We start from the raw sequence: 12,361 nt of genomic DNA, 5'->3' as shown, positions 1-12,361 counted from the left end.
CTGTTGACCTCCCCCCACTATGCTTCCCTTACCCACAGTTCCTTTTCCACTCTCGTTGCCTGTTTCGTTTGCCTTTGTTTCATCTCCCTAGCTTCTGTTTTTTAAACCAGTCCCTTTAACATCTCATATAACAGTGGTTTGGATCTAATGAACTCTTTCAGTTTTATTTTGTCCTGGAAACACTTTCTCTGTCCTTCTATTCTGAATGACAATTTCGCTGGATAGAGTATTCGTGGTTGTAGATTTTGGATTTTCATTACTTTGAATATTTCTTGCCAGTCCCTTCTTGCCTGTAATGTTTCCCTTGAGAAGTCAGCTGATAGTCTAATTGGGACCCCTTTGTACATAATTCTTTTCTTCTCTCTTGCTGCTTTTAAGATTCTCTCTTTATCCTTAATTTTTGACATTTTGATTATAATGTGTCTTGGAGTGGTTCTCCCTGGGTCCAGTCTCTTGGGAACTCTCCTTGCTTCCTGGACCTGCATGTCTATTCCCTTCCCCAAGTCTGGGAAGTTCTCCTTTATTATATTTTCACTCAATTTTTCAAGTTCTAGTTCATCTTCCTCATTCTCTGGCAAACCAATGATTCTTATGTTGGGCCTTTTATAGCTGTCCCAGAGGTTTCTGATCCTCTCATTGTTGCTTCCTATTTCCTCTCGCTGCATTGGTTGACTGCTTGTTCCTTCTCCATATTCCAGTTTGTTGAAATGAACTCTGGATTCCTCACCATCTGTCTCGTATGTGGTTTTGTTCCTTTCGTTATGAAAGTTTTTCGCTTCTTTCATATCTTTTTCCTGCTCTTTTGTGAATTCTGTAAGCCACCTGATAACAATGGCCCAGAACTGAGCCTCTGACAGGTTTCTTATCTGTTCATCTGTCAGGTTCTCTATCTGCTGTCTGGTGAGTTGTGCCACCGGGATCTCTATATTTGTCTGCCACATTTTGACAGATGCGTTTTGTTTTCCTGGGCTGGCTGTCCGGGGCGGTGCCTGTGTACGCGTCACAAATTAGCGACCAGTGCCTGTCTGCGACCTATTTCGCAGCCCTGTGGTGCTTTCTGTGGGGGCGGGGGTCCAAGATGGATTCACACAGTTATTCAGCTAGGAGATCGGGATCCGTCCTCCCGCCCCCCTGGGCCTCACTGTTCAAGGCGATGCTGCGGCTGCTCTCCCCAGCGCCCGGAGTCGCGCACGTCAGGGGCTTGCGTAGCTGGGACCGCCAGGGGCTTGATTGCCTCCTGGATTTTTCGCCGCCCCGCCCGCCGCTCCGCAAACAGCTTTGCCTTCTTTAACTCTTACCTGCCCAAATGGCACCGCTGGTTTATAACTTCATATGTTGGGCTTCCGTGTAGTTTTATTTTCTGGAATTTCTAGTTATCCTTTGTTTTGAAGTAGTTGTATTCCTATATAGTTGTAGAGGGAGACCTAGCGTGTCCGTCTAAGCCTCCATCTTGGCCGGAAGTCTATTTTAATTTTTTGAGTAACTTCCATACTGTTTTCCATAGTGGCTGCACTAATTTACATTCGCACCTGCAGCACACAAGGGTTCACTTTCCTCCACATCCTAGCCAACACTCGTCATTTTTTGTCTTTTTGTTAACTGCCATCCTCACAGGTGTGAGATGGCATCTCTTTGTGATTTTAATTTGTATTTCACTGATGATTAGTGACTGAGTGTTCTTTTTTTCATGTACCTGTTAGCCATCTGTATGTTTTTCTCTTGTCTATTCAGAGCCTCTGTCCATTTTTTTAAATCAGATTGTTTTTGCTACTGAGCTGCATGAGTTCTTTATATATTTTAGATATTAACCCTCTATCAGATATGATTTGCAAATATTGGGTTGGCCAAAAAATTTGCTTAGTTTTTTCTGTACAATGGCTCTAGTAGTGTTTAGTTTTCTTTAACTTCATTTGAAACAATTTTGTTAATTATATTGCAACAGCTGTCATATCAGTATGCATTAAAAAAAACACTTATCAAAATTGTGAATTTTGTGCAGCCATTTTAATATTGAAGATGAAAGAAAATACGCAACATTTTTGGTGTATTATGTTTTACTATTTCAAGAAAGATAAAAACACAGCTGAAACGCAAAAAAAAAAAAGATTTGTGCAGTACTGTATATAGAGAAGGTGCTGTGACTGACTGAACATGTCAAAAGTGTTCTGCAAAGTTTCCTAGTACTATTCACATTTAGGCTAAAAAATTTAATTCTTTTTTGTGGAGCTGGGCTGTCTTATGCACTGGAAGATGCTTAGCAGCACACCAGGTCTCTACCCACTAGAAGCCAATAGTGGGAGATAGCTGACATACTCAAAATATCCAAATCAATAAAGTATTGGTGAAAATTAAAAATAACTCTTATTTTACGGAAAAAACTAAACGAAGTTTTTGGCCAACCCAGTATTTCTCCCATTCGATAGGTTTCCTTTTCATTTTGTTGATGATTTCCTTTGCTGTGCAGCTTTTTAGTCTGATGTAGTCCCATGGGATAGTTTCTTGATTATCTTTGGGGTTTTTTGTATTTATTTTCTTTGCTTCTCTATCAACTGTGATAAATAGCTTTTGATATGACTCCCAATACATCTGCTTCCTGGTATTCACACCCTTATGGAATCACCCTTCCTAAAATGTGGGCTGGACCTAGTGACTTGCATCTAAAAAATAGAATACAGCTAAGGTGATAGGATGTCACTTCCATGATTAGGTTACAAAAGATTATCACTTCCATCTTGGTAGCACTCTCTCTTCCTTGTTCACTTTAATGACACCAACAGTCATAGTATAAGCTGCCCTATAGAAACTCAATGGAAGAAAATGAGTGTGCCCTGACAACAGCTAGCATAGAATTGAAATCCTCAAAGTGTTCAAGGTACTGAATCTTGCTATCAAACCTATGAGTGAGCTTGGAAGCAGCTCCTGTCCCAGTGAAGCCTTCAAGTGGGACTGTAGCCCCATCTGACACCATGACTTCAACCTTGTGAGACGTCCTGAAGAAAAGGACCCAGCTAAGCCATGCCCTTACTCCTCACACACAGAAACTGAGAGATGATAAATGTGTGTTGTTTTAAGCTACTAAAGTTTGGGATAATTTGTTACATAGCAATAGATAGTATAATAATGGTATGGAACCTTGGTCTTTTATTCTAAGCTGCCTCAAATTCTATTCAACAGTAGATAATGTTTAAAGAGGAAAAGCAATGACTGGCCAGTCCTCATGGGGCTATGTATGATACCCTATCACTGTATACTGAATATTAGATTCCATGACACCATAATCTCATATTAAAGTACTTTCCGACATTTAGTTTACAATAATCTGATTTAATTTTGTTTTGAGAATCTCTTGGAAATTCTCATGGAAATCTGGGCTTCTGATCCACCTATGATGGAGCAGGAGCACTGGCTTACCCTTCAGCTGTAAACAACTATAAAGCTAGACAAATTATAAAAGGAGCAGTTAACTGAACAAAAAGTAACAGGTTACATTTTCACAAAAAGGGAAATGTGCAAGTTAAACCTACATTCCCCATAGCTTTTTTTCTAAGGACATTTCCAAGCAGAAGGAAAAGTCTGGAATTTGAGGTGACTCCAGGACTGAAGGGGACTATAGTAGAGACACCCTAAAAATAAACATTAAAAAAATCTTGGCCCCAGACAGGTAGCTCAGTTATTTAGTGTTTCTGATGCACCAAGGTTTTGGGTTCAACGCCTGGTCCTGGCACACGCAAAAATCTCTCTCGCTCCCCTTCTCCCTCCCTTACGCACTCTCTCTAAAATCAATTTAAAAAAGAAACTTCTCAGGTCTTTGGCCAAGATCCTAAGCTGCAATGAGAACAGGGCACACAACTCCAGGATACCAAGCAGAAGCTCTGAGCAGAGACTTCAGAAACCACACAGTGCTAGTGACACAGGTTACAGCTTGGGTCTAGACAGAGTATAGCAACTTCAGGGAATACCTGGAACTTTTACCTGAGACTCCAGAAAGGCCAGCCCTGAGAGTAAGGACCACACTCTAGGCATTATGGGTAAAACTAAAATAGACCCAACCTAATAAAGCCTAAACTTAAACCTAAACTGGGTCAAGGTGATCTACCAGTATTTAAACTGCCAACCAGAACAGAACTTCACACTCTTTAGAAGAAAATGACAAATCCAGAGTCTCTACAACATATCACCCACAACATGTGACATATGATAAAGTTACTAGACATGTGAAACAGGTTAAAGTAACTGATAAAGAGAAAAGGACACCAAAAACAGACCCAATGATCATCCATATATTGGAATTAACAGCAAGAAACTAAAGACCAAAAAGCCCCTATGCTTAAGATGTTAAAGAAAACAGAGCAAGAAGACACAATGGATGAAAAGAAAACTAGAGACAGGGGATGAAAGTTCTGTAAGAATAGGAACTGTTGAATCTTTTAAGTCCAAAATAGCACCGGATACATAATATTTACATGCAATATTTGTTGGTTAATTGGATGGATGAATAAATGGTTACTTGGATGGAAGGATGGGAGAGGTTGTGAGGGCTGGTAACAAAACCAATGATTGGTAAATGCCAACAGAACATTACTGTACTTTGAGAAAATAAGAGAAAAAAACTACATCAAAATCTAAACTAATTATATATATACATACACATGTACACACACACACAGGCACATACACAAAGGGAGGGAGGGGGAGAGAGTCAATCACTGGTGCACTTACTTCATTCACTATTTAATCCATCCAATCTGTAGGACATTTCGACCAGAATTTCCCTACTCCCTTGAGTAAAAATCAAAGCACAATACTACAAAATGCTCAAAAAACATTTATAAAAAGTAAACAGCTTCAGATTTAGTAATGTCTTACTCTGTGTACCCTGTTCAAATTTCTCTCTTGCTGAATCCTCCTCAGAAACAACCAGCACTTTCCACAGGCCCCACTCCTCTCTGTGAATTGCTCTTCTTCCTAGATAAGAGATAATATTCCTGTGGGAGTTGCCAAATTCTTATACTACCTTGTCCCCTGGACGCCTAAAGAATCTGTTCCATCAGATTTTCAAATTTAGGACTAGATATTATGCCACGAAAGTTTTAAGTGGTTTTAACTAACGCAACATTCAGGAGTTAGCCAGTTAGAAAATGTAGGTCTGCATAGAAGAGTAAAACAGTTAAGCCTGAAGATGCAGAGGAGGAATCTATGACTATCTTTGATTACCAGGTCCCATATGCTCCTGGCTGGTTTGGCTCAGTGGATTGAGCGTCGGCCTGCGAGCTAAATGTCGCTGGTTCGATCTCCCAGTCAGGGCACATCAGAGAAGGAAAACTCTGACTCCAAAAAACCTCCGCTGCCTTGCGGCATACCTCTTCAGGGGAAAGGCTAAGGGAGTAAACCCCGACAGAAAATCCGGAGCCGGAGTCCCTAAGGCGGTTTGACGTTGTAGTCAACACCGGCAACTCCTGCGGCGCACCTGAAGCCAAGCTGTATTGACTCCGTCTTTCCCTTGGACCCTTCAGCTGCGAAGAGAGGGGGGGTCTGCTGCATGGGCAACAGCAGACCCTCCATATCACCCTGCCCAGGCTCTGTAGCTTCAGCTTCACTGGAGAGGACACTCCAGCGTCATCGCAAGATGTCGATTTAACACGGGAGGAGACAGATACCGTGTCACTCCCGAGTCGGACTGCACAGCCATTCTCGGCGGTGCAGATAGACTCTTAAGAAGCTACACCATCGTCTCTCGAGACGGACGGCTACCGATACGATATGCTCCTAGACTCATCTACATTGTAGCCCTGCCCTTCCTGCACCTTTCTTTTGATTTCAATAAATTATCCCAAATTAGCTTAAGCTAACTGGAGGTGGGTCTCCACCGCCTGCAACTGACAAAAATCCTAACTACAACTAGATTACTAAGTGACAGCCCTCAACGAAAAGTACATTCTGCTTCTACATGCTAACTGCTTTAAAAATACGGGTTCAATATTGTCTTCTTTCCCAAAGAAAAATAGTATTACCTTCAATTACTTTTCATGTATTTCTGTGTCCCTGGGGAAAGCTGTATGTAAAGATGAAAAGGAATGCCATACCGAACAATACTGAAAAGGTGGCAGAGGGAAATCTAATGTACTCCTGAACCTTTTGTAGGGTCTTCAATGGAGAAGGAAAAATCTCATTCATTTCCCCTTTTCCAATCAATTCATTGTGAGTCTCCTATAGGCAAGTAGTATCGCCAAACAGTAAGTACTGAATTGATCATTAAACTCCGTTGGCCGTCGGCAGCCGTCCGTCTCGAGAGACGATGGTGTAGCTTCTTAAGAGTCTATCTGCACCGCCGAGAATGGCTGTGCAGTCCGACTCGGGAGTGACACGGTATCTGTCTCCTCCCGTGTTGAAGCTACAGAGCCTGGGCAGGGTGATATGGAGGGTCTGCTGTTGCCCATGCAGCAGACCCCCCCTCTCTTCGCAGCTGAAGGGTCCAAGGGAAAGACGGAGTCAATACAGCTTGGCTTCAGGTGCGCCGCAGGAGTTGCCGGTGTTGACTACAACGTCAAACCGCCTTAGGGACTCCGGCTCCGGATTTTCTGTCGGGGTTTACTCCCTTAGCCTTTCCCCTGAAGAGGTATGCCGCAAGGCAGCGGAGGTTTTTTGGAGTCAGAGTTTTCCTTCTCTGATGTGCCCTGACTGGAAGATCGAACCAGCGACACTTAGCTCGCAGGCTGATGCTCAATCCACTGAGCCAAACCAGCCAGGCAATCATTTAACTAATGCAATGCAATTAAGATAACGGTTCAAGTGTTAGATTAGAAAGTCCAGGAAGACCTGTTTTTGGTCTTAAGGATCAATTTCTCCCACACACAGCTCTGCTGCATCTTTTTTTTCTTCTCCAAGTTTACAGTGTAGCCCTGGCTGGGGAGCTCAGTTGGTTAGAGCGCTGTCTCTATGCACCAAGGTTGTGAGTTAGATCCCCAGGGTCAGGGTACATACAATAATCAACTAATGAATGCGTAAATATAAAAAACAACACATCGATGTTTCTTTCTTCTGTCTCCCCGACCCCGACCCTTAAAATCAATTAAAAAAAAAAAGTTTCTAGTTTACTTGCTTTTTCTCAAAACCACCACCACCTCCTGTGAAGACAAATCACAGGATATAACCTGTGATAGAACCAATTTAGTGGGTCACAACAGCATTTTTTCAAAATATCCAATAATAAATATTAAAGTACACCAAATATAACACCACACACACATGCACACGTTTGTTTTGGGTGAGATTTATGAGAGTCCCTGCATTTTACACAATTCCTGGAGGCACACCTATAATGTAGCAGCTTTGTAGTAATACACACATATGTATGTATGTATTGGTCATTATATAAAAATTTCTCACAGTGAATGAGTCAAAACAAATGGGCAAACACGGATCTAACAGAAAGATCATTATTTTATTTAGAATCTTGCTTTCAAATCTCACTATCATCACTTACTCTGCATTTCAAAGTCTTCATCCATAAAATGGAAAATATCTCATACAGTACTAAAAAAATAACATATAGAAAGTCTCTGATACCAATACCAGCACTTAGTAATTGTCAAATAAGTTTTAGTGCTCTACCGCCTTTCCCCAGAATGCTTCTATTAGCTGAACTTGGCTTGTGACACAGGATGAATTTTCCTTGAAATTTTCAGGGCAACAAGGAAGATGTTCAAACAGCTTTTTTGTTAACGTTATAAATATTTTACTGCCAATATAATTATTATGGAATAGTTACAAAGATCCCAAGTATGTACAGGCCATTCTTTGGACTACAGCTGATTCCTTTTATTAGGTAAGAAAAACTGACCCCTAATAAGGGAAGCTCAGTTACTCAACATATTCTCAGCATTTTTAAAGAGTCAAGCACAGAGTACAATTGTGGCCATGGAGTCACACAGACCCTGTCAGCTGAGTGTACAGAGTAGGTAAGTAAAGCACGAGCAAGTCATGTATAAATTAATGTCTGACATCACTTCCTAAATAGGCAGCAAACAAACCAAAAAAACTAGAAGTTATCTCACAAGTTCTGAGGTTTACTACCAGTGCTCACAATGCCAAAATTAGGTGTATCGAAAGAAATGTATTCTGTTCCTTTAAAAAAAAAAAATTTGTTTAATGAAAATAAAAAAGTAAAACTCAAGTTTTTACAGTTTGATCAATATCTGGAAGTAGGATCTATAAAGCATTTTCTCACACTTTCACCTTAAAAACACTATCACATGGTATGAATAAGACTGGTTAGACAGTTTTGTAGATATTTTTGGTGCTGAACTAGGACATGAGCTTTATAGACTGTAAAACAGAGATCGCTGGAACTAGTGTACAGAACTAAATTTTAAAAACTTCATTTGCTTTTAAATTCTGTGAAGTCTCAGTTACCTAAAATAAACTTATAGAAATATGAAAAAATATATGTATACAGTAATTTTTTCTTATAATGTTTCCATATTAAAAGTGGACAGAAAAAACTGGTGAAACAAGACTTATTCAGAGTGTTATTTTCTCCCCTTTTGGAAACATGATTTATCTTATTTTTCTTCTGACCAACTTCAAAAACCAGAGAACTAGAACACAATATCTGTACTACATATTAAAATGACTATTTCAAACTGGTCTCTTGCATATGCTAAAACCTCACTGTGAGAAAATAACCCTACAGGCCCTTACTGTAAACCTAACAAAAGAATCAATACTAGAGCAGAGGCACTCAATAAATGTTGAGACAATATACAGTTCAATATAGATAAGGACCATACTGAAATGAAAAGGATGAGTACATTAATGCAGAGCATTGCAAGAAAGAGGTCATGATATCAAAATAAGCCGTGATCCATACTGCATTTGAGTCACTGGTCTAAGTAATTACTTAACTTCTCTCAGCCCAGGCTTATTTACCTGTAAAACGGGGAAGCAGTTCTTCCTAAATTCCAAGGATGCTCTGAGGACACGTGATTATAAATCTATGTACTGTCATGGTCCGTATACAATAAATTTGGACTACACTGTGCATTAGAAAAAGCTTGTATATACTACTGAGATTTTCAAAGGCAGTCATTAAATCACAGCATTGAGAACGATTCAGTTCAACTGAATACTAAGTTGGATATCTGCTCAAGAAGAAAATGAGACAGTCTTAAAAAACAACAAAACCAAAAAACCAGTCTTGTAAAACCGAGTGACAACAAATTTGGAGGCCTGTCATTGGTACTTAACAGCAGTTAAAATAACTCAAGTAAATGTTAATCTCTGTTCCACTATTATCGTTCAATAAACTGCTAAGCTATAATTCAGATCTTTCAAATCTCAAATGGTATAATTCAAGATGCCAAATTTGTAATATTTGCCCACAGATTTTATGGCTGGATTATCAAATTGTGCAAGCCTGCCTAACAAGTCTGTATTCAAAATTCTCTATAAAAAGATAATACTATTGTCACCACTTAACTAAATTTCCATAAACTGGTGATTCTCCTGCTCCATCTACAATGCTCACCCAGTTACTTCTTGTAAGCTACCACAAACTAGTAGGAGTTGGCTGGGGTTATGCTGCAGCCTGAGGCCAAATAAAGTAAAGCTAACTGGAACTAAACCAATGGTCATTTTGCAAGGACACTTGAACTTTGGAGCACTGTGTAAACTGCTGGTTATGTCTAAGATTCCTGTTAAGTTTCAATATTGAGCCATCCATTATATTTCACTGCAAACTATGTCATCTTAAAAACAAGAAAAGTGCAAGACATTTCCCTGGTTTAAAAACAAAAAACAAAAAAAACCCCTCACAAATCTAGTCCATTTCATTTAAGTGTAAACAACTCTTACCATTAGGGGAAGGGCTCAACTTAATAAAACTGGGGGGTGCTTTTCAGAGCAGCTAACCTGGTACTGTACCTGTCATTTGGGAACCACAGCTTTAGGTCCTAGAATCAGATCCTAGAATCTTATGCTTTTCAAATCCAACAAGCCCAAACTTTTATTTTTACAAGTGAGATATTAAATTAAGTGTTTATGCTCTAGTTATAATAGCTAACTTTTACACTGTACTATGTACCAAGTACTGTTCTAAGCCCATTACACCTATTTGCTACTTTAATCCTCACAACAAACCAGCAGTTAACTAATTCTGGCAATGTCAGAATTCAAATTAGCAGTCTAGCTCCAGAATATATGCTCTTAAACCACCAGGTTCTACTGCTTCTTTACAGAATGGTTTCAAACCAGCCCAGGGCTCTTCCACAACCCTAGGGTTCAGAGTTCCAACATGAGAAATTAATTCTATGTCCACCACCGCAATTTAATTTCAAACCTGTGACTCTTTAAAAAGTTCCTTCTGTCTGTCTGCAACCTTAAGTAATCTGACTTTTGTATCTGGAATCGGTACTCTCTGGGAAACCAGAAGATGCAGTGGCCAGTCAGAAAAGAACACCTTTCTCCGTTGTTGCTTAAATCGCAACACCTGAACTGCCTAAAAACATAATAAATGAACTCTCAGCACGTTTTCTGAGACAGGCCAACATCTGTCCTATTTTCATAATGCCTACAGTGATGAAACTGAGCTAACAGGGACGTCCTTGTCTAACATATTCAAGAAGGGAGACTTTCAATTTATGTATCTGAATGTAGATGAGAAATGGATGAAGGGAAAAATGGGGGTGAGCAAGGGTATTACTCCATCTCTCCGACGTGGGGAGTCTTTCAGACTTCAGACCCTCTGTGTTGAAAGTAAACCCAGAATTACACACCATTTCTGCCTTGACTGGTTTCAGTGTCTCTCCAGGCTGCAAGGAGGTGTTTACGTGGCGCTTGGAAGCATTTCCTCAGGCCTGAAAAAGTGGCAGCCCCGGCTGTTGGAAGCCCCTCGCTCAAGGCCTTGCGGCAGGGGGCGCCGGGAGGCGGCGGGAAACGGACTCGGGATCTTCTCTGGGATCCCGGGGCGGGGGGGGGGGGGGGTGTTTAAGTCTGGGGCCGCTTGCCCGGAGCCGCTGTGGGGCCACGCCCGCATGCGCCCCCCAGCCTTTAGAACCACCCCTGCCAAACCCGCCTCCTGGCCTCGAGGGTCAGCGGCACCAAGAGAATCAGACCAGGTTCTTGAGGCAAAGGAGCCCGAGAAAGGACGCGACCCTCGTTCGGCCACTCACCAGGTTGAGGGGTCCTTCCATTACTTCCATAGACCCCGGAGTAAGAGGCGGCCTGAGGAAGGGGAGCGACGGCGCCGAAGCACATGGAGAACAGCAAGGGAGCGCAAAGCAGCAACGGAGAAGACAGCTCCTCTCCGTGCCCCGGGAGCCGGGACCCAGCCAAGGGAGCAGACCGATCAACTGCCTCACCACTTCCTCCTCCGGCGCCGCGGACCTGCCCCCTCCGCCGCGGCCACGCACGCGTCACGACGTCACATGCGGTTGTTCAAGGTGGGCGTGAGGACGGGTTGTGGGTGGGGCTCAGGGTAGGCGGGTCACGGGCTGACGTAACTTTCTCGGGGTCAATCTTTCCTCTCGCGAGAAGCTTCAGCTTCTTGAAGTCTCTTCTGACGTCATGTGAGGAGGTGTAACCTTGTTGGAGGTTAGTGGGTGTTGGTCTGCCTCATTTCCTTCCAGCCTGGCCTTTCCCGAATTCACTCTGTTCTGCTACACCCTCTTTGCTCTCCCGTTTCCTCCTTAATTCTTGCACCCCCCCTCGATTTTTTTTTAATTGAGCAATGCTAAGCCATGCCCTGGAATAGACCCCCTCACCCCAGACACACATTAATGATTCAGGGCTCTGCCATCAAGTTACTGGCAAATTGATATAGAAAATCATGTGGATCACAAATAGCCAAATGTAATACTTGATTCATTTAACAATTATCTGCCAAACCACTATGCTGGGTTCCTTCTATGAAGGAATTCACTGACGAAAAATAATTGATTTATGCTGTGGAGGAAACAAGGAGATGTGATAGAGGTGTCATGAACTGTACAGCTTCAAGGAAATGAATTCTTTCAAAAGCTGTGTGACCTTGGAAGAGGACCCTAAGCTTTGGGTGAGACCCCAGCTCTGGCCTACACCTTGACTGCAGCATTGTGAGAGCCTGAACAGAAGACCCATCAAAATCACACCCAGATTCCTGACCCATGGAAGTTGTGAGATAATAAATGTGTTGTTTTTAAGCCACTACGTTTTTCGTTCTCTGATATGTGGCAAAGAAAACTCTTTGGGGGTAAAATCCAGAGGAAGAACTTTTTATTTATTTTTTTCACCCGAGGACATGCTTATTAATTTTACAGAAATGGTAAGAAAGGTAAAGAGAAGAGAGACACATGGAGTTTGGTTGCCTCTTGCACCCCAACAGGAG

General features: G+C 41.7%; 1 protein-coding gene across 2 annotated transcripts in view; it reads right to left on the bottom strand.

The window, feature by feature from the left end:
* Positions 1-11,388, bottom strand: part of NRBF2 (nuclear receptor binding factor 2) — a 30,525-nt gene extending 19,137 nt beyond the window's left edge. For both annotated transcript variants that reach the window (XM_090278085.1, XM_090278086.1), the window contains exon 1: positions 11,169-11,388. In XM_090278085.1, the coding sequence (XP_090134211.1) occupies positions 11,169-11,198 (30 nt within the window). In that variant the 5' untranslated portion in view covers positions 11,199-11,388. The remainder of the gene's footprint in view (positions 1-11,168) is intronic.
* Positions 11,389-12,361: the final 973 nt, after the last annotated feature.

The sequence above is a fragment of the Furipterus horrens genome, unplaced genomic scaffold (genome assembly GCF_987537825.1).
Source record: "Furipterus horrens unplaced genomic scaffold, mFurHor1.1.pri manual_scaffold_5, whole genome shotgun sequence".
Lineage (NCBI taxonomy): Eukaryota > Metazoa > Chordata > Mammalia > Chiroptera > Furipteridae > Furipterus > Furipterus horrens.
This window is presented reverse-complemented; position numbering and strand designations above follow the sequence as displayed.